The following is a 23,268-nucleotide window of genomic DNA, read 5'->3' as shown; positions in this document are numbered from 1 at the left end:
TTGGGTTTTTGACCCCACCACTCCCAGCTTTAGGGGTAGCACTTAATTGGTCTCAACGATCACTATATATAATTCCAGAGGCAGGCTCATGACCCAAGTTAGACCAATCAGAGTGAAGTCAGAAGCTTTTTTGACAGTGGTGAGCAGCTCTTTCCCCTAACTGGATGGTGTGGCATACAGCCAGTTGGGAGAAGCCAGCTTGAGGTTTGGGTCAGCATATGAAGGGCAGAGCGGAGAACCATAACGGCAAGTCTAATCCAACTGTGCCTAAGTCAAATATGATTCTGCACTCTGGAGTTAGGTGTGCCAACATATTCTTTTTGAAGTGACTTTTTTTTTTTATCCAATGAAGGTATCATCACTGAAATACGGAGACTTTTCAAAATGAGTCCAATGAAGTTAGGACTGAAAAGCTTTCTTTTCCTGGTAATCCTCTCTGTTGTAAGCATAGGTATTTTCCATCCCACCAAGATATCTTAATTGATTAGGTCACCAATGTCAAATTAAATGTGGGTAACTTTATTCAAGTCTCTGAATGAAAACTACTAGGTTTTCATGGTGATTTCAATGACTCCTTAACTCTTTCAATGTTAAAACCTTAACCATTCAATCATGTCTGTCAGAGAAACCTTAACCAATTTGTCCTGGAATGACTAAATATGGTGTTAGTTTTGCTGGAGACTGTGGCAGTAAATACAGATTTTGGCTGTTCTTTGGGGGCAGTCATGATTTTTTTTTTAAGGGGCATAAAAATGGAGGTTAGGTCAAGCTATCTGAAACTGGGGGTGCCTGCTTTATTTAAAAATATACAAAACAGACCAAAATGTTAATATGTCATTAACTGTCCAAGAAAGTATTTGAACACTAATATTAATGGGCTTTTTCATCTTAACCAAAGACTGCTTCATTGATAAATCTAACAGAAAACTCTTAGGCTTTGTTTTCCTTGACCTTTGCGGCACATGAAGTCACTAGGTTTCTCACTCCTCTCCTCCTATGGTGTCCTCCTCTTCCTCTGCCCATTTTTAAAATTGAATGTTTCCATGACTCAGTCTTGGACCCTTTTCTCATTCTTTATTCTCCACAGGTCATCTGTTCTCATTCAGCCTTCAGTACCAAATTTCTGAACAGGATGCTCTTAGAAAACATAATCTAGTACTGCGGTCCCAACCCCTGGGCCATGGACCGGTATCTGCCTGTTAGGAACTGGGCTGCATAGCAGGAGGTGAGCGAGCAAGCGAAGCTTCATCTGTATTTATAGCCACTCCCCATTGCTCGTGTCCTGTGATATAAGCTCCGCCTCCTGTCAGATCTGAGGTGGCATTAGATTTTCATAGGAGCTTGAACCCTACTGTAAACTGTGCATGTGAGGGATCTAGGTTGTGGCTCCTTAAGAGAATCCAGTGTCTGATGATCTGAGGCGGTGATGCTAGGGGAGTGGCCGCTGATACAGATTATCATTAGCAGAGAGGTTTGACTGCACAATAAATGTAATGTGCTTCAATCATCCTGACCGCCACCCCGCCCCCCACCAGCCCCATCCATTTCTTCCATGAAACTGGTCCCTGGTGCCAAAAAGGTTGGGGACTGCTGATCTCCTATATTTCTGCTCTGTTTAAAACTCTCTTAACTTCTCAAAACTGTTAGGATAAACTCTAGAAGGCCCCTGCAGGATCTACTCTCGTCCTACCTCTTAAGTCATCTCTCATCACTCCCCAAGTCCTATTCGCTACTCAAGTTTAACTGAATCTCATTTCCTTAAAGGTTTGAGGAGGTTCTTGCTTTCTGCCTCTGACCTTCTGCATAGTGCTGTACTCCCTGCCTATGATAGTAATCACCTCCCTATTAGTCTTTTCCTGGCTAGTCCTTCTGTCTTTCAAATTTCAACTTGATGGTCAGGTCACTGCCTTCAGGAAGCCTACCTTGCAAGCCCCTCTCTGGGATAAGTGTTCCTCCCAAGTGTACCCCAGCACACTGTATTTCTCCCTTCATAGCAGTATACTTAAGTTCTCATGAACTTAGCTTTAGCCTCCATGGTAAGTTCTGCGAGGACAATGGCCATGTCTAGGTTGTTCAACATATCTCCAAGGAGTGACACTGGGCCTAGTGTAGGAAGGGCACATGGTGAATGTCTGAATGACTAGATACTCTAGTCTAATTAAAATGTTACATATATTTTTCTTTTTCTTCAGGAGTACCGTGTTGAGTTAAATTATATTTTACTGACAGACTATCAAAAGAAGGTAAAGGCAAATTAAAAAGTGGTCTGGGGCCGGGCGCGGTGGTTCACGCCTGTAATCCTAGCACTCTGGGAGGCCGAGGCGGGTGGATCGCTCAAGGTCAGGAGTTCGAGACCAGCCTGAGCAAGAGCGAGACCCCGTCTCTACTAAAAATAGAAAGAAATTATCTGGCCAACTAAAATATATATATAAAAAAAAAATTAGCCGGGCATGGTGGCGCATGCCTGTAGTCCCAGCTACTCGGGAGGCTGAGGCAGGAGGATTGCTTAAGCCCAGGAGTTTGAGGTTGCTGTGAGCTAGGCTGACACCACGGCACTCACTCTAGCCAGGGCAACAAAGCGACACTCTGTCTCAAAAAAAAAAAAAAAAAAAAGTGGTCTGATAATCACTGTGGCAAGTGAAATGCTGCACTTCTTTGACTAATTTAGAAGGCAAGACTATTTAAAAAATATATTTTTTTCATATTCAAGAACATTAAAAGATGCTAGAAAAATAATGTAACTCTGCCCACAAAGAAATGAAAGGACAATTTCATTTTAAAGAGTTTTATTATAGGATGTAATATTCAGGACACTTCAGAGCACCTTATACTGCTAATCAGATTTTGGGTAACTGGTTTTAAAGTGTTACTTGAGTGTTTTTCTCATACTGGCTTTCAGGCAAAAGTACTACTCGGTGAGTGTTTAAGAGATGTTAATTTGATTAAACAGTTTATCCTTAATAACCTGAGACATCAATCCATGGATAGCTTCTATGGTAGTTTTACAGCTGGAAAGAAAAAACACATTGCATAATGTCAGAAATTGAAAACTGCTTCAAACATGCAAGATCACCCTCCCAACCCCCATCCACCCACGCAGCCCCCTAGTAATGATTTTTAGTTTTATTCATGCACCTCCAACCACACCAATGTGAAGTTTACCCTTGTGATTTTTAGTCTTCTGCATGTCTTTTGACCATTTTGTTATTTACTAGAACTTTCACAAGAGAGTGACAATGTAAAATTTGATGAATTCATAACAGTTAATTTTATTACCTGCCAGCTGCTTTGGGAAAGGTTCTGTTTTAGAAGGTGACTAAAATTATACATAATCCATAACTTACAGACTGATATTACATTAAAATCTATTATCCTTGTTATTTATTACTTAGAATAACTTGAAAAATAATTTTAAAGAATCCTATGCTTTTGCTTCCCCTGAAATAATCACAAACATCTTCCAAACAATTAAAAGTCAAAGTTAGGTTAGTGGGTGAAGGACTTAGATTTTAGAAATAAAAAGTATAAAAACAATGACAGACTGGGCCCGGTGGCTCATGCCTGTAATCCCAGCATCTGGGCAGGCCAAGGTGGGAGGCCCACTTGAGGCCAGGAGTCTGAAACCAGCCTGGGCAACAAAGCAACACCTTATCTCAAAGAAAAAAAAAAAAAAAAAGTAAAAATTAGCTGGGTGTGGTGGCATACACCTGTAGTCCCAGCTACTCGGGAGGCTGAGGCAGATCGGATCACTTGAGCCCAGGAGTTTGAGGCTGTGAGCTACAATTGGGCCACTGTACTACAGCCTGGGCAATAGAGCAGGACCCTATTTCTAAAAAAACAATGATAAAACCCCATCAACATTCAGGAGATACGCAATTCTTATAAAGATACCCCAAACAGGAAAATTATCTACTTTTGTGTTACTATTTTTATCCTTCTTGCTTTTCTTCTTATATGATTGAAGATATTCCCATAGTGAAATTTTTGCTTCATAAGAAATTGAGATATAAATGTAGATAAAATGACAAATTACAGACATAAAGACAGTTGAATAAAATACACACTCAAAGCAAGTACCAAAAATGAGACCTAATGCCAAATAAAAATGTAAGTTTTCATCAGGACACTAGCTTAACTTTCTAAAAACCCACAAAAAGGGAATAAGATATTTCCAACCCAAGATGACTTCTGTTCCCAGGATATACTTTACCTTCCCTTCTCCTTTCTTTTCCCTATACACCAAGCCAGTTTTTCTTAAAAGAGATATCAATGTATCAGCTTATATAGAAGTCAACACGGTTCTCCCCTTCCTTTTTGCCCCTAATCATCACATTAAAATTCAAATTTTTGTGAAAATAAATGTTATTTAGATAGTCTTCTCAGGCCTATATAATCTATGTATCTACAGGGCCACATAATTATTTCATGAGTTTTCAAAGAACACATCCCAAGTTTGTTCCTAACAAAATCTTTGGTAGTAAAATTTGGGACACTAGGGTATTATGTAAAGGATAATTTCAGAAGCACAATTTAAGAGAGATACAATCATTTCTGTGATACCTTGGAATTTATTTATTTGTTTAGAGACAAGGTCTTGCTCTGTTGCCCAGGCTGGAGTGCAGTGTCATAATCACAGCTCACAGCAGCCTTGAACTCCCGGGCTCAAGCAGTCCTCTTACCTCAGCCTCCTGAGTAGCTGGGACTATGGGCACATGCCACCATGCCTGGGCAATTTTTTTTCTTATTTTTTGGTCTCTCTTTTTTTCTTTTTAAGTTTTGCACAAAGACATCCAACTGGTACCAATGCCCGGCTAATTTTTAAAAATTTTTTGTAGAGACAGACTTTTACTATGTTGCCCAGGCTGGTCTCAAACTCTTGGGCCCAAATGAGCCTCCTGCTTCAGACTCCCAAAAGTGCGGGGATTATAAGTGTGATCCACTGTGCCAGGTGGGATTTAAAACTTTATGAAAATCTGAAATCTGGTAAATTTAAGAAATCCTAATTTAATCTCTCAGAAAATGATTAATGTTTAATATGTTAGGGGGTGGGGAACCTGTGGCCTTCTGATTTCAAGATTGTTCTTTTTTAAGCACCAAAAGAGGCAAGAAAAACTTCATCTTTTTCTGCCTTACCCATTTTAATACAAAGATTTATTCTATAAAATTTGGATTTAGTCAAAAGGCCACATGCAAGGATCCAGAAGGCTACATGTGGCTCTAAGGCCGCAGGTTCCCCACCCCTGCTGTAGGTGTGCAAGAACTTTTAAGCCTTTTTTTTTTTAAGATCCAGTGATGGGGCCGGGCATGGTGGCTCATGCCTGTAATCCTAGCGCTTTGGGAGCCCGAGGTGGGAGGATCACTCGAGGCCAGTAATTTGAGACCAGTCTGGGCAACATAACAAGACCCCGTCTCTTCAAAAAAATTAAAAATAAACTGGGTATGGGGGCACATGCTTGTAGTCCTAGCTACTCAGAAGGCTGAGATAGGAGGATGGATTGAGCCCAGAAGTTTGAGGTTGCAGTGAGCTATGATAAGGCCACTGCACTCCAGTCTGGATGACAAAGCAAGACTCTGTCTCAAAAAACAAAACAAAATTTGGGCTAGTTTTTTTTGTTATACTTTTTAGCTGAACCTAGAATAGGGGACTGAGAGTGTCAATAACACTACCCAGATCTTTGACTTAAGTCTTTAATATGCTTATCTAAAGTTCCCTACATTTTCAAAGTTGAAACCTGCATTTGCCAACTCTTAAAGTCTCAAGAAGTTAATATTCAGGTACCATTCTAAGTTATAACTAAGCTGAACCCTAAGGAATCTGAATCCTGCTATCATTTGCAAGTTTTGAAAGAAAAAGTTAAGGGCAAGAATCATAGATTTGCTTCTTTCTTACCTGTCTCTTGTAGCTTTGGCAAGTTTGTCTTCTGACTTTCGGTCATGTGTTTCTAAACCCAACATGAAGCTCCCTCGTCCCAGCTGGGCTTCTGACTGCTCTAACTTTTCAGACAAATCAAAGACCTGACCAGTGGTATAGTCTGCATTCTGTGGAGAAAATGGTATTGTGTCAGTACATAATACAAGCCTACCATTTAAAAAAATCTAAATATTTTTATGTCAGTTAATTTTCTTCTACAAAGAACATTTCACTTACAAAGAATTCCACCATAAAACCTGAAGAAGTCAAATTATACTTTCAAAAATTCCTTTCAAATGCAAGCATTTCAAGTATAGATGTTTTCCTTTTTATAATTTCACGATTAAATTTGTAATATTTCCCTTTGACTACTTAAATCTAACATTTGTTATTATGGGAGGCTTTGAAGTACAAAGATCTGAGTCAGGTTCAGGCTGGGGCACACCTCCAGGTCTTCTTCTGAAAATGGAAGAGGGAGTCAATAATTTCTACCTTAAGGCTACTGTAAAAATTAAATGAAGTGATGAATATAAAGCTCTCAGTAGTGTCCATGGCACCTAGTAAACGCTTAATAACTGTTAGCTAATTTTGTTATTGTTCTCGTTGAACTTTTAGAATTAGTATGGGTGGCAATATTTAAAAAAATAACATTTGTTTTAGCTTTTCTGGTTATAAACTTAATAATTACAGAAAATTTGGAAAATGTAGGGCAATATAAGGAAGACAACCAATACATCTATAATCCCTCCACTTAGATATAACCACAGTTATTTCAGAGTATTGTTATATGCTCACATGCATACCTATATATGGTAGAATGGATTATAACATATATGCTTTTTCTATAATATTATATACTTTTTAAAAAGAAAATTTTAATAGTTACATGGGTACACTTAACTGTAATATATTATAGTTAAAAGATTTTTATGGGGTATCATTTTTTATTTGTAGTCTAAAATAGAAAAAAAATTTTGTAAAGATAAAGTTATGAAGTATATATTGTATTTCTTTCCTAAATCTTCAGTAGCACAGTGTGAAGATTAAATAAACAAGTTGGCAAAAATTAGTGTGTTATTCTATGAGCTCAGTTTGTAAGACAGGAAATGCAGTTCAACCACCAATGATGAAAAGTTATTTGCTTGCCATTAGAGCTACTAACTACGGAGGGTTCCTTAAAATGCTACCAGTTCAGAGTGTATGCTCAGAGCTTTCACAGTAGACTTCCTCTGAAGTTACAGCTTGAATGGTCCATTTCACCAATATTTGCTTATGGAAATGAAGGGGAGTGACACGGGAAAGGAGGAAGTGGGGGGCGGGACGGTGTCTGAGGCTCAGGCAGGCTCTGACCACAGCTCAGGGCACCAATAACCTTGCCCAATGTGATCATTAACCTTTCTGGAAAACACAGCTGGCAGTTCTCTGAGGTCTGTCATTAGAATGTAAAGAAAGCCACACAGATATTGCACAGATTATTTACAGATTGTTTGTTTTACTTTTGAGAGCTATTGCTCTACTTCTGTTTGGCAAAAAAATAAATTTCAGCAATTCTTTTCTGTATTTTTTATTTTTATGATGAGTGTTCTTATCAATGGACAGAGGCCAGCTAATCTGGCCGATGAGAAGAAAATTGCACAGACTCAAGTACCTTCAGAGGAGATATATGCCTCTCCATTCATGACTGCTCTTCCTCTGAGATCTCTCTAGCTAACTTTAGGTCTGCCAGAAGGAAAGTTCTGGTAGAGAACTTTCTGGTAGAGTAAAGATACCCAGTCACCCAAAAGAACTTCATTATGGCAATCACGTGATTGCTAAGAAGTTCCGTACAAAGCACCTGGGATTGTTTATTACTTTCACAGGATTTTCTTCTTCCTGGATTCTCTTTAGAGGGAAAATAACACAAATTCAAAATGATTCCAGTCTGAAGCACAATTATTTGCCTGCATAACAAAAATATCTCATTTTTTTGTGCACATTATTTTTTCATAGGTTAGAAAGAAAAATACTTTTTCTTTTTTGATTTGTTCCTCAAATCACAGAATAATATCTTTTAATGTCTTAGAACTCTCTAATGGTAAAAACTGTAAGAATTTAAAATTTTTCTTTTCATACTCCTGTAATTCTCCAAAAGTACTAACTTTGTATATATTTGAGTGATTTTTTAAAAAAATGCTAAATCTGAAATCAATTGGTTCACTGTTTACATAGTGACTAAAAGAGGCTTTTAATTGTCACCAATTTTATAGGATAGGCTTTCATGTTTATGAATGTATGACTTTATATTTCATGAGTAATATCATTGGAAGTTGTAAAAGCAAGCATAAAATTCTAATTATAGTTCATTGTATCATAAAATGGAAACATTCATTTTTGAATCTTTTTCTGATCATGTAATTATAGAGAGCAAATGTTTGATTTCCTTTGAAGTTCTGTTATCTCCTTGATTATTTTGTATGGACAATTTCTTAAAAAGGCCCACTTAAAAGTTAACATCTAAAATACAGTTATGCCAATGAAATCTTATGCAGGGAATTATCTGTGTCTAAAAGATAAGTGCTCATCATTCTGATAGGCTTTGTTTTGGTGTTGTTCAACCTGTGATGCTGAGACATGTATACAAAAAAGTCAGAAGAAATTTAGGGATATGATTACCCAAAAAGGAAACTATCCTATCTAAATCTGAATTGTGTTGATAACCAGGTGTTCCCAAGTTACTCTTAGTTTGTATTTACTGAAGGACTGTTAGATTAGTGCCACAAAATTTTTATTTTACTTTATGTTAATTCCAGATAAGTAATTTACAAATTCATATCTTGACTAGAAGTTTTTCTCTTTTTCATTTTTTAATCCTTCTGAGTGAGGAATAGAAGTTTTAATTTGTAAACATTATAGAGTGGCAGAAGCTATAAATCATTAACACTTATTTTACTTAAAAAAAAAAAAGTTGGGATAAATATATAAAGGAAAAAAAAATGCTACCAGTTCTTCTAATTATTTTACAAACTTACCATATTTTTAAAGGTGTAATTATATTCATTCTGTCTGGATCTAAATGATTTAGGAAACCAATGTATCCCCCCCATAGATTTAGGAAAAACCTTAAGATTTATAGAATACTTCACAATTAGAAAATTAAGCTACTAACGCCATAAAAATGTAGGCTATCAGAAAAAGTTATACTATTAAAACGACAATGAAATACATTCGATTACATTTCAGATGCACAGAGAATGAATATAGGGAACTAATTTCTTAAATTAGGAAATAACTTTTCTGGTAGCTTTTAGGTTATATGCTGTGATTAACTTCTTTAGTTGGAGAAAGAGTGAAGTTGAACATAAATTTACATATTTTTTCTCAAAATGCTGCAATGTACTATATATAAAGCCATAAAAAGGGAGGAAATATAATTTAACCTTTTCTTGATTATTAATGTCCTTATGCCTGCAGTGCTGGAATACAGGGACAGCCATAGGGCTGGCAGGTAGATCTGCTTGCCTCTATACAAGGTTCAGACTGTTTTTACAGTGTTTTCCCCCCTTGCCATCAGGTGGCACTTCTGGCTGCTATTAGTATACTTGCCTCTAAGGAAACAACACATATAAAGCATTTAACGGTGTCTGGTATTTAGAAAGCACTTAATAAATGTTTGTTATTATTCTTCTTCCTTCCAATTTGCTACTTCTGACCACTGAGGGTAAAATAAGAACAGCAAGCTTGTCAGAATTGTATTTAAAATCATAGTAAATAGGCTCAAGTGAGGTCTTTTTCCATGAATACAATGCACCAAATAAAGATAATCATTTATTGAGGCTTTACTATATGCCAGGCTCTCTGCTAATTGCTTTATATAATTATCCCATTTAATTCTCTCAGAGTACTTAATGATGTATATAGTAGTATCATCATTGTATACCCAAGAAAGGCCCAGTCACATGCAATAACTTTCTGAAGGTCACTCAGAACAAGTAAGTGGCAGTTATTTCAAACCCATTCTATTTTATTCCAAATCCTGTGGTTCTAACCACTATGCATACTATACTATATGAAATGGCCTACTTTTTTAAAAAAGTAAAAAACTGTTCCTAAGTTTGAAATATAGAGAAGCTTACATCCTTCTAAATATGTTAGGTTTTAATGATATATCAGAAACCATTTGGCGAATATCATTTTTTTTTTTTTTTGTTCCCAGCATCTGTTGCTTTAAGGTAATGATATTCCGACTTCCCTCTGTGGAACTCTCCTTCCCCATTCTTAGTCCCTGTGCTGCTAAAGGAGTTTCCTCCACCCCAGACCAGCAGTGAAGCATTTGCCCTGGTTCAGCCACTCATTAAGTTCATTCCTTTGGCCCACAGCAGGTCTAAGGATGGTGACCTAAGTAAAGCAAGTCAGACACAATGAGGCTTTGCCTGGGAATATGCGTGTGTGTCTGTACCTTGATTTTTCTCTCTGAACACGAAAGTGTGAGGCTGGGAAGTCTAAAGCTAAAGCTGCCATTTTGCTTGAAACTAAAGCTGAGAGGAAATCAAAGCTAAGAGAGAAAAACTGAGACCTCATAATACTGTTTGAATGCAAACTTAGCTGTGCCTGAGGTAAGCCCTACTCCTAGACTTTGCAACTTACATGACTCCCTTTCTTATTTAAGCGAGTTTCATTAGGTATCCTGTCGCTTGTAAACAGAGTCCTAGATTGAGATAACCTGTCCAACAGTATTTCTATTTTGTCCTCCATGAGTCTCCATGAGGCAGGGGCAGATCTCACCCTGATCTGGCAACTCTATTTGCCTTTTGTCACGAACCTTTGTCTTACGGTTCATGACAAGAGACCTCCTGATCCAGCTCTGGTGGTGCAGAATCCCATATTAGCCCTGGTGTTTTGGCCAAGTCAGGTACAGCCTTTCTGTGAAAAAGCGTTTCCGATATTAAATAGCTTATGTAGCTTACGTAAAATTCAAATGCATTCCTTGCAAGTATAGTACTTACAGTAAGCAAGCTAGAGGAACTCAGCGTATTCACCCAGTATTTATTCCACAAAAGTTCAAGCAATTTGCGATCCAAAGAGGATTTGAAATATGAGACTTCTAAGGCATAGTATCTGTGAAATGAAAGCACAAATTTAGTAAGTGAAACAAAAAATTCAACTACAGCACATGAAAGTTATGGCCAAATTTAAGCAAATTACATTTTATAGTCAAATAGTTGTATTTTAGTTTTTAGTCCAACAGAACAATAGCTATCCATGGTTTCCTTACACTTCAGGAGTGTAGTTTCAAGTCTTCTGTCTACTAAACTTCCTTGTTTTATAGTTTTTTCTTCAGTAGAGCTTAGAAATTCCCAAGATGTTTTTAACAGCCAATCAGAACTTCTGCAGGACATGTTTACTTATGTTACTTGTGTCCAGCCAACAGCACATAAACTGAACAAGCTGCCTCTTTAGGGTCAGTTATAATTTTGTTAGCCTTTTTTAAAATACTGAAAATGGTATTTAGATTCCCCATTCCTCCCTTTCTAATTCCCTAGTTAGGACTTATTGCCTTTTGGAAAAGCATACTTTAAAGTAGGTCCTTAAGGCAACTAAAATAATTGCTCCCACTTTCAAAGGTGCTAATTTTTCAGCAGGATGTTGCAAGAAAAATCTAGTTAACTGTCTGAAAAACATTAAAAAAAAAATGTTTAAATATCTCAGTAGGTTCTCTATATCAATGGATACAAAGAAGCACAAGAGACTTCTTTACTTCAGGAACTGACCATTTACATGGGGGATTTGGTTTGAATCCATACAAGAAATTAAATATGATATACACCAAATAACAATAAATGCTATGGTACATATATAAAATGAATGACTTACTAATTAAGGCTAAGAGATAGTAAGTACTCTTAGTGTAGAGGAGCTCCAGTGGTCACTTGGAGCTAGAACTGCCTGAGAAGCCTTAGGGAAAACGTAGGATTTAGGGTAATCCTTACTTGGGTCTAGGGTGTGGATATGTTGAGAGCAAGGAGGGCAATAAGAAGAGGGCACCAACACATGAAAAAGACAGACATGTAAGGGATAACAACTGAATCAGTTTAGCTGGACAATCTAGCAAGAGCAGAAGAAATGTGTGAGAGAGATCTAGAAAGCTATGCTGGGGTCTAGTTGGGGGAGGACGTTACATAAAAGGCTAAGGAATTTAAACCAGGGACCCATGGAAGGTGTTTGAGCAGAGCAAGGCTACACAACCAAAGGGGTATTTTAAAAGGCCGACCGTGGCAGTACCATTGGGATGTGTTAGAGGAGACAAGCTGGAGGCAGGGATATCACAAAGGAAGCCACTGCAGCAGGGCAGATGGGAAGAGATAAAAGCTCAGACTCAGGGTTACTGTGCAAAAGATAAAGACACATGGGCACAACAAAACATGCCTGCTGATTAAAGTTTAGCAGTGAAGAAATAAAATATAAATAAAAAATTGAAGATACTAGAATTAAATGAAGGTCTTTTCAAGATTAAGACACTTGTGCATGTCTGAAGACAGGAAGCAGCCAGTAAAATGTAGAAGTGGAACGGTATATTTCTTAAGCATCCATTATGTCCTGAGTGCTTTACATATATTCTGATTTAATCTTCCCTACAACCATATGAGAAAGGATTTATTATCTCCATTCTATAGCAAGGAAACATTAGAGAGATTAAAGACCTTGCTCAAAGCCACATAGCTAGTAAGAGACAGAGAAAGGATATAAAAAGATATGTTTATTAACAAAACCTCGGTCTTTATTTTTACATACAGAATGTAGACATTTAGGAGGGTATTTAAGAAGTGAGGCTTCAGAAGTGAGGGAAAGTTAGAGGTGGGGAGGCACTAAAGTGAAAAGATCAGCTTTAGAAAGGAGGGGTTATACCTGAGACATGAGGGGAAAAAAAGGAGAGGATAAGTATAGCAAAAGAGATTTAGATTTATAAAAGATGACAAGTAAGGGAACTCAAACTTGAGGGTCTAAAATAGACTTTTCTATTTTATAATTTATGGGTCACGTCCATGTAATTACTGTTTTAATTCTGTAGGTTGATATAAAGATTAGCTGTAGATCTCAGTAGCAGAATTGAAAATAAGCAGAGTATTCAAAATTACTCATAAAGCTAAATTCTATTCTGTATGGGAAGTCAATAATAGATAACTGCTTAGAAGAGAAAATCAAGAAGTGGCATTATCAGCATGTTGTTTGAAGACATAAGGGTAAATACTTAAAGGAATAGCTATATTTAAGTGACTGCCTCTGGGAGATTGAAACGGAAGGGTACAAGATTACTGTTTTATAAGTTTCATAGAATCATTTGAGTTTTTAAGCAATGTGCTTACAACACTAATAAAATACAAGCTAATTAAAAAAAATATTTTGTGTCCCATTTCCACTAAGGTTTTTTAAAGCTAAAATATTAGTCACTAAGGTGGGTACAGTGGCTCACGCCTATAATCTCAGCAACTTGGGAGACTGAGGTGGAGGATCACCTGAGGCCAGCAAGTTCATGACCAGCCTGGGCAACATAGTGGGACGCCATCTCTAAAAAAAACATTTCAAAAATTTAGCGGAGTGAGATGGTATATGCCTGTGGTCCTAGCAACTAGGGAGGCTGAGGCAGGAGGATTCCTTGAGCCCAGGAATTTGAGACTGCAAAGAGCTATGATTGTACCATTGCACTCCCGCTTGGGTGACAAAGCAAGACCCCATCTCAAAACAAACAAACAAACAAACAAAAAAAACAATACAACCCACTTACATTAGATTCTATGTTTAAAATAGACTTGGAGTGTACATTATGATCTGGGATTTAAGGTAGGAAAAAAACGAAAGAAAAGCTGATATATACTGCAAATAATAGCTCATCATCAAATCAGAAATGGATGTATTAACCAGCCTATGCAAAACCCCTTCTCTTTCAACTTGGCACTGTGTTTCATTAACTATTTGCAATGAAAATAAATCATTTATTTTCAAGACTCTGAAGACAAGACTCTGTCTCCATAAAAAAAAAAAAAAAAAGAAAGAAAGAAAAGAAAAGAAAAGAGAAAACATTGAATTAGTCTAAAAATCAAAGTATCACAGCAAAGGTGTTTCTAGCCCTAAGAGCAATTCTTTCAAACAGGAATGGTTTAAATTCTTTTTTTTTTTTTTTTTTTTGAGACAGAGTCTTGTTCTGTTGCCCCAGTTAGAATGCAGTGGTGTCATCATAACTCACTTCAACCTCAAACTCCTGGGCTCAAGTGATCGTCCTGACTCAGCCTCCCGAGTAGCTGGGACTATAGATGCGAGCCACCAGACTGGCTAATTTTTCTATTTTTGTAGAAAGAGGGTCTCGTTCCTGCTCAATATAGTCTCAAACTCCTGAGCTTAAGTGATCCTCCTGCCTCGGCCTCCCAGAGTGCTGGGAGCCACTGCATTCCCACCTAAATTCTTTTCAATAGAGTAAACCAAATGATTAATCCTAAACTTCTAACTGAAAAATAGAATTGTTTTTACAGGAACATGTCAGAGATGACTGAAAACTAGATATATTTCAAAACTCAATTTTAGAAATTCTGGAATTTTCTAAGAATTTCTAAATAGAAAAATAAGAATAAGCAGTAGCACATGGGTAGCCAAAGTATTCCTTGAAGTTTGGATAAGAGGTATGGAGAAGAGGGGATACTAGATAATCGTTTATTGATTTGAGTAACATCTTTTTTTTTTTTTTTGGCGCTCACCCTGCTATGTGTCATGCCTTGTTTTATATTTATTTGTTCTAATTATTTTATTTTTAAAATTTTTCTGTAGAGATGGAGTCTTGTTGTGTTTCCAAGGCTGGTCTCAAACTCCTGGTCTCAAGTTATCCTCCTGCCTCAGCCTCCCAAAGTGCTGGGATTATAGGCATGAGCCACTGTGTTCAGCCCATGCCCTATGTTAAATGCAAGGATACAGCAGTGAATAATTCTGTTCCCATGAAGTTCACCTCTAAACGGGTCAATAACAAGGAAGCAAAAATATATCAGATGGTAACAAGTGCTAGGAAGAAAAAGAAAGCAGGGAAAGGGGAAACAGAGTGACAGAAAGGTATTATTTTAGATAGGGTGACCAAGGAACATTTTCTATTAAGGTGACCCTTAAACAGATATTCAATGACAGTTAGCCAAATGGAAATAAGGAAGAATGTTCCAGGCAGAGGGAACAGCAAGTGCAAAATCCCTGAGGCAGGAGCCTGCCTGGCACATCTGACAAACTGTAAGGAGGCCAATATGGGTGGATTGGAGAGAGCAAAAAGTTCAGTGAAAAGAGATGAGCTCAAAGATTGTAGGGGCCCAATCATACAAGGTTGTTTATGATAAGGGGGCTCTAGATCTTATTCTTGGTGAGATGGGAAGTCATTCTGAAAAGGAGGAACATGACATGCCTTACATCTTAATAGAATCAGTCTGCTTAAGGAAAGAGTTTTGAGGGGTGAAGGGTAGAAGTAGGAAGGCTAGTGCTATGGTTCAGACTCCAGATGGCAGTAGCTTGGGTGAAGGTGATAGTAAGACAGGTGGTCAGATATATTTAGAAGGTAGAGAAAACTGTCCCCAATGGCTTCTTTAACATTTAAAAAAATTAAGATGTAATTTACATACCATAAAATTCACTATTTTAAAAAAGTATATAATTCAGTAGCTTTTAGTATGGCTTCTTATGCTTTATACTTATAACTTTAACTTTTTTAGTATGGCTGCTTTAACTTTGGAAAGATTAGAAAGAATCTTTGCTAAGTGTAAACTGGATACTTTGAGGGCTGCAGACATGCTAGTATCAGGTTGGCCCTGAACAAAACATATCTCAATTGTTAATTTGGTAGGGAGCAAGTATCTTTATACATTGAGAAAATGGTTCTGGTTGTTTGAAAGATTAAAACAATTATTAATAAAAAAATTTGAACATTAGCCTAAATTTATGTATTTTTACTATTACGTTAAAGGTATTATGAATGAAATGCATTTTGTCTGAGCTTTTTTTCTCACCTGTAAAATAAATGACCTGGACTGACTGATATCTAAGGTTTCTTATGATGATCTTGGCGTCAGGTAAGTTTTTTAGTTACTTACTGTTTGCAGTGTACACCAAAGTCTTCTATTTTATTAAGTGGAATAGTCTGGTACTCAGAAGGTCCTTCATCAGGAGGTTTGTAGCCCTAAACAACAACAACAAAAAAGATTAAAAAAATATACAAAATAAGAAAAACACTGTATTTTCTGTTGCTTTCTATTTATAGGATCATTAATTTGGGGGAGGCAAATATTCAACATAAACATTCTAATAAAAAAATACTGCTGCTACCCTCCCCCAATCCCACTTGGTGGCTCCAAGCTGCATCTGGCTCATAGATTTATTTTTCTTTTCCTTAGGTGATGTACTTTTGTTTTAATATCTATTTCACATTGCAGGCTCCCCTCAGGGAAGGAAATAGATCTATGTATTTAGCTTGTTGTTTCTCTAGTACCTGTCAGAATGACACGGGTACACAGATACTTATTATTACATAAAGACTGCTTTTCCAGTAAAATTAACAGTGTATAACATAAATGTATTACCTTTTGCTAGAGACAGTTTATGATAGTTTGACTGCTGTTGTATTATTAAATTGTTATTAACAAAAAGACAGTGATATCTTTAAAAATAAGTCAAATATTTGAAACTTAAAGAACTATAAGGACTTATAATTTTAAAAATTACCACACATGCCTGTTGTCGCAGCTACTCTGGAGGCTGAGGCAGGAGGATTGCCTGAACCCAGGAGCTCGAAGCTGTAGGGCACTATGATCATGCCTGTGCACAGCCACTGCAATCTAGCCTGGGCAACATAGTGAGACTCTGTCTCTAAAAAAATAAATTAATTAAAAAAACAAATTACCTTTGGGTATGTCCTAAAGGCGCCAAGATTCACTTTCCCTGCAGATATTGTTCTTGTTGGATCAATCTACAAGAAAGACATATTTAATATCTGTGGATATAAACTCATTATACGTCTCCTTTTATTTAAACATCATAAACCTAGAAATACATATCTAGATATAACACTATACATGCATGCACAATAACTTAATAACCAAATAAGAAAAAATAACCAAGAAACCATAAAAGTTCAATAAAATGGGTAAGAGATTAGACTTAGTTATGACATCATTTAAGAGTATTATGTGAAGGTTTGCTCATCTTTTTTTTTTAAGTTTTCTTTTTTCCTTTTAATAGGTGAACAATTTCTACCTTCCTCATAGAAAACTGGATTACATCTATTAATAAAATATTGAGCTTAACAAAACCACTCTGGCAATTCCTGCTTACTCAGTTAAGTCAACACTGACTGAATGCCTACGACGAGCTGGGCACTGAGATATAGGTGCTCTGATTACCCTCATTTTATAGAGGAGGGGAAGTGGGATGCACAGAGGGTAAGTAACTTACTTAAAGTCTCAGCTTCTAAGAGGTAGAATTAACACTCAAACCTAGGCAGACTGATAACACAGCCTTGCTCTTTACTACCTTGTTTTTATTTCTCAGTATACTTGCTTTAGTAAATCCTCATGAAGAACTTAATTAAAACCAGTTTTAAAAATACTTACCACCACTGCTACAAATGGTTCCTGGAACTGCTGATTGAGCATCTGAGTACTAACATCAATCCCAGAAAGCCAGCAGCCATAGCCAGGGTGGCTGTGATACCAGCCAATTGCATTTTCAAGGCGGCCAACCTAACAAACGAAGAGTGCAAAGAAGCTTAAAGTTCTTGTTTTATCTTAGAGACACTTGTCATTTGTCTATTTATATTGCATAATGGTAAAGTAACAATATACAGAATAGTTTATAGCATATGCTGCTTTCAAGCTAAAAAAAAAAGACTTTAAAAATAGATACTACATGTATAAAGTAAAAAATTTACAAGGTACTATAAGGGTTTTCAGTCTCCTTTCCTTCTCTTTTCCCTCACCTATCTGGTTTGTCAGCCTACATGTTAACCCTATAGCCAATTGCTTACCTTCAGAGAGTATGCTTTGCATACAGAATACATACTCTGTGCACATATGTAGATTAATAAAAACACACACACAATATCATACCACATAACAGTGTTTTACACTTTGCTTTTTCACTCAACAAACCATTCTGGAGTTCACTTTGTATAGTTCAACATATAGATAGTTACCTTTCCTACCTTTTTTTTCAAAGCCTGCCTAGCAGTCCACTGATGGATGTACCATAATTTATTTAACCAGTTTTATACTCAGAAACATTTAGGTTGTTTCCAAACTTTTTTTTTTTTCCTAGAGACAGGGTCTTGCTCTGTTACCCTGGCTGGAGGGCAGTGGCGTGTAGCTCACTGTAACCTCAAACTCCTGGACTCAGGTAAGCCTCCTGCCTCAGCCTCCCAAGCAGCTGGGAATACAGGCGCATGCCACCAGGCCAGACTAAATTTTTTTTTTTTTAACTTTTTGTAGGGACAAGGTCTCACTATGTGCCTGAAGCTCCAAACTTGATTTTGAACACTCATTGGATAATAAATGTAAGAATTGATTTGGAAAAAAAAAAAAAAATCCACACTATAAATCAGGCTTTTAATCTCATGCATTTTACATAGAAATTGCTAAATTTAAAATATAAAATTTAATGTAAAGAGGATAATTTTAAGTTTAGAAACTCAAAAGTCACCTGGAGACTCTAACTTGCAGTTACTAAACAATATTTTTACCTGTTTGGCGTTTTCTATGTATGCGGCCATGTACTCATATGCAGCAGCCTGAGCGTTTACTCGGGTTTCAGTGCCCTCTACAGGCAAAGCAAAACTGTCCATAATGATCATGGTTTCACCATCCACCTTTCCTAGCATCAAACCCATCACTTCCAAGTTGCCTCCTGATCTGGCATGCATCACCATTTTCAGTAGAGCCAATGCTGAGATTTTGCAGTACTTAAAGTAATGGTGACTACAAAACAAAAATCATGGTGTAATTAAATTTCTTATATAAAGTACAATTTCAAAAGACAGTTTTTGTGAAGATAATGAATAAAGTATTATAGGAATTTATAGTGATGGAAGGGGAGTGTAGAATGTGGGAAGCAAAGAAAGTGGAAAAGGCAGAGTTCCTGCAGGGGACTGGAAATAATAAACATATCATAGTCCTGCAAAGTATTTCCCCTTGGGGGAAGGGAAAAGTCTGAAGTAGTCTTTTTTTTTTTTAAATACACTACTCAAATAAGGGAATAACGACCCGTTCAATAGACTTTTTCTCCACTAATCTGGAATCACCAGATCTCTGATTTTGATTCTGTTTGAATGGTTGTGCCTTTTCTTAGGCCTAATTTTCTGGCCTAATGGTTAAGAATGTGAGTTCTGACTTTCATCTGCGTAGGTCGGAACCTTGGCACTGCCATTCCCTGGCTGTGGCACTGGACAACCACTTAGTGTCTGTGCCCCAGTTTCCTCATCTGTAAATAGGGATATTTCATAGTTGTTGCTAGGATGAAATAAAGTAAATGAAATAATGTATATAAAGTGCTTAGCTTAGTGCCTTGCACATATGAAAACCTGAATAAGTGCTAGCTGCTATTAGCATTATTAACCTGTCTCTTAATGGTACTCTCCAAGAACAGTGTGTTGAAGGGTGTGGCTTCCCTCTGTGATATTAGCCTCAAGAGTAGATCACTATTTCAGAGTTTTTCATGGGTGGATGTGACTAAACTCTTGAATAAAATTACATTTTTTTCTCACTGATATAGCCCAAGACAGCTAGGATGAATATAATTAGAGCCACAATTAGAGAGTGAGGCAGACTGATAGTTTCCAAATATTTAACAGACCACTTGAAATGCACAGCCTGCTATAGAGGTAAGTAAACAACCAGGCAACCTAACTGACCAGTATAGTCAGTCAATGTGTGCCCTCAGAAAGCATCCAAGTTTAATTCTTAAGATTTGCCAGATTTCAACCACAAGCTGAAAAATGTAGAGACTCTGGAAGTCAAGACATGAATTGAAATCACGATTTCCCCCTTTACTGGGGAAAAGGCAAGTCACTGTGCTCCTACTACATACATTCTAGATCCTTTTTATACATTGCCTCATCTAATCTTTACAACATTGCTAATAAGTGGTCTTATTTCCACTTTACAAATAAATGCAGATGGGTAGGTAAATTTAAGGTAAATCAACTAGTTAGTGACAGTTGTGAGATTAGATCTTAGGTTTGATTATTGCTCACTTAAGAGTTCATTGCCTTAGTGTGATCATGACGTAAGTTATTTAAGGTATTTGCTTGTTTCCTAATTTGCAAAAAAAAAAAAAAATGAAAACACAATATTGGGTTGTCATGAAGATTAAATGACATGTGGAAAGATAGGTGCTTCGCCAATATCAAGTACTCAGTAACCATTGTGAATCTGAAGGATGGCAGTTAAAGCTAGCCTTATAAAAAACGGTGGGGCAGATGCAGTACATTCTGTTCTTGACCACAGCACTCCTATTAGGTTGTTAAGTATGAAAAGTCCGATTTCCTTAAGTACTAAGTTTGACAGTTCATTTCTCTGACATTTCACTTTGACACTTCTTGTCTTATTTTTATCGTGAAGGTATATCCAGTTTGGCTTATGATTATCTTTCATATTTTTTTAGAGCAATGTTTGTGAAACCATGGATAAGTGAAAAATTCCAGTTATTTTCGAATATGAGTTCTGTCGTGGAACCAATGCAGTACAGACAGCTCAAAGTGTCAACGAAGTGTTTGAGAAGGATGTAGCTAATGAACGCACAGTAGGTCAATGGTTTGTGAGAAGTTCTGGTGATTTTAATCTTGAAAATGAGCAACGTAGGCGACCTGAAACCAAGGTGGATAATGATGCTGAAAGCTGTAGTGGAAGTGAATCCATCTCAACATTATGTGTGAATTAGCAGCAAGATCTGACATTACTAGTCCAACAATATCAGACCATTTGAAACAAATGGGCAAGGTAAAGAAGGTGGATAGATTGGTACCACATGAATTAAACTGACTGTCTCGAGGCTTGCCTTTCTTTGCTGTCACAACATAAAGGCGAACCATTTCTACACTGTATTGTTATATGTGGTAAAAAAATGGATTCTTTTTGACCATCGCAAGCATTCGGCACAATGGGTGGATAAAGATGAAGTGCTGAAACACAGTCCAAAACCAAATATTCCTCAAAAAAAGCTAATGGTGTCTGGTGGTCCAGCACTGGTATTATCTACTACAGCTTCATAAAAGCAGGTCAGTTGATTACAGCAGATGTCTACTGTAACCACTTGGTCGAAATGATGAGGATGCTTGCCACTAAGCAGCCAACATTGTTCAATAGAGACAGGCCAATCCTCTTGCAAGACCACGTGTTGCAAAAAACAATGCTGCTCAAACTATAGAAGATGGACTTGGAAACTCTCTGTCATCCACCATATTCACCAGACTTTGCACCAACTGACTACCACTTCTTCCAGGCTTTGGACCACTTCTTGCAAGGAAAAATATTCAATTCTCAACAAGCTGTAGAAAACGCCTTTTGCGATTTTATCACCACTTGCTCTCCAAGCTTTGCTGCTGGCATAAGCAAGCTACCATTAAGATGGCAAAACTGTGTCCATAGTTTAGGTGCATATTTTGATTAACTGTACTGCTTGTTTGAGATATAATAAACTTTTGATTTGAAATCGGATATTTCATATTTAATGACCTAATATTGCACCATTAGTTTTTGTGCTCTTTTTACTCTCTTCTTGACAAAACCTGCTTTCAAGAAAGGATAAATATTATGGGTAAAGAACCCTCGACTTGTCATCACTCCCAGGGATAAATGGATTTTGCTAAGAGGCAAAAAGCCTTAAGCTCTATTTTTATAATTTCTGGCTTATGTGTACTGGTGGAGTAACATTTTATAGACCGGGCAGAGCCTCAGTATGTGTCTGAAATAGTTACCAGCAATTAAAAACTATTATAGGTCTAAAAGATGGCTCATAACTATTTTCTTTTCTTTTTTCTTTTATTAGAGATGGGGCCCCACTCTGTTGCCCAGGCTAGGGTGCAGTGGCGTGATCTTAGCTCACTGAAGTCTGGAACTCCTACTGGGCGCAAGCGTTCCTCCTGCCTCAGCCTCCCAAATAGCTAGGTCATAACTACTTTGGAGACCCTTGGACTGCTGACTCGATTTCTGAAAACATCTGCAGTCCCCGGTCTGGGATCAGCTGAAGGTCCCAATAAGGTGTATGTTGGCACCGGGTTCAAGGCAGAGTGTGTAGCATATATGACAATATGGATGTTCAGAAGTGACAACCTAATATACCCCTTGTTGTTCTCCCCTTACATCCTCTGGAGACAAATGGGTTAAAGATACAGAAACGGGAGTCTAAGCAGGCCTCAGCGGAGGGGCTTAGGCTGTACTTGCAGGAATACAGGTAGGCCGAAATCCCTCAGGGGCATAGTGTTCCCCCTCCCCGCCGGTGAAAACGCAAGCTCTTTACCCCCTTTCAACTCCCACTCCCTCTGGGTCTCTTAAACTCCCGCCATCCCCTCCCTCCCCTGCGTCTTGCCAGGGACCTCCTCACTCCTTAGTCCAGGGCTTCGCCGCCAGGATTTCTTGCTGCTGTTTCTTGTCGTATTTGTAGATTTCATCGATACTCTGAGCTTCCTGCATGTTGTTGGCCAATTCCCAGGTTTTCTGGGCCATACCGCTCCCGGACGCCGCCATCGCCGAGGAATCGGAGAAGCTGGCTCCTCCACAACCAAGACGGAACTTTCCCTCGCTAGCGTTGCGGGTGTAGGCTTCGGACCCTTCCCACCACAGGTGGAAACTCTTACTAGCCTCTCGAGGCAGCCATGACACCTAGAACCGGAGATGAAGTTGGTACAGACCATTCGGGGAAGACAGGGGTCCTTTGAAGTCGCGACGATATAAGCAGCAGTTACAGTAATAGTTTGGGAGAGAGGAATCTTGTTGTGGCTTAAATGAGAACATCTTGTCTCGGAACATTATATATATGAATTAGGACCAATACAATGAGCAGGTATGGCAATGGTATAGTCTTCCGCACCGGAAGTAGGGACTGTTAAGGTTATGCCAGAAACTGGAATTAGCTTTCCCAGTTTGTACTGCGCAGGCTCGGCCTCCGCCATATTAAAGGTGGGTGGAGCCTTAAGAGTGAGATGGGGAAAACTGTTTTCGTGTGGGGAGAGCTACATTAAATAAGTTTGTTGAACGACTTAAAAATAAGGCTGTCTGTGGAAAAACTGAGCTGTAAGTAGTTCTGGAGGCTGGATAAGGGACAGATAAACATGGCATCCAATTTTACTTTAAGATGACTAACTGCACATGCGTAAA

At 37.7% G+C, this 23,268-nt stretch overlaps 1 protein-coding gene across 1 annotated transcript; it reads right to left on the bottom strand.

The window, feature by feature from the left end:
- Nucleotides 1-2,769: 2,769 nt before the first annotated feature.
- COPS5 (COP9 signalosome subunit 5) lies at nucleotides 2,770-22,775 on the bottom strand. Its single transcript, XM_069466421.1, has 8 exons — nucleotides 22,496-22,775; nucleotides 18,639-18,873; nucleotides 17,515-17,643; nucleotides 16,806-16,871; nucleotides 16,000-16,085; nucleotides 10,894-11,005; nucleotides 5,891-6,039; nucleotides 2,770-3,008 (listed from the first exon to the last, which is right to left on the bottom strand). The coding sequence occupies exons 1-8, from the start codon at nucleotides 22,636-22,638 to the stop codon at nucleotides 2,924-2,926; spliced, it is 1,005 nt and encodes a 334-aa protein (XP_069322522.1). The 5' UTR covers nucleotides 22,639-22,775; the 3' UTR covers nucleotides 2,770-2,923.
- Between the last annotated feature and the right edge of the window lie 493 nt (nucleotides 22,776-23,268).

Source organism: Eulemur rufifrons, chromosome 3 (assembly GCF_041146395.1).
Source record: "Eulemur rufifrons isolate Redbay chromosome 3, OSU_ERuf_1, whole genome shotgun sequence".
Lineage (NCBI taxonomy): Eukaryota > Metazoa > Chordata > Mammalia > Primates > Lemuridae > Eulemur > Eulemur rufifrons.
This window is presented reverse-complemented; position numbering and strand designations above follow the sequence as displayed.

What these genes read in the sequence shown, in the direction of transcription:
- COPS5 (XM_069466421.1), bottom strand. Translation starts at nt 22,638, where the DNA reads ATGGCGGCGTCCGGGAGCGGTATGGCCCAGAAAACCTGGGAATTGGCC. An exon ending in ACATAGAAAACGCCAAACAG is followed by an intron (nt 17,644 to 18,638) that starts GTAAAAATATTG and finishes TTCGTTTGTTAG; the next exon opens with GTTGGCCGCCTTGAAAATGC. An exon ending in GCCAAAGCTACAAGAGACAG is followed by an intron (nt 3,009 to 5,890) that starts GTAAGAAAGAAG and finishes TTTTCTTTCCAG; the next exon opens with CTGTAAAACTACCATAGAAG.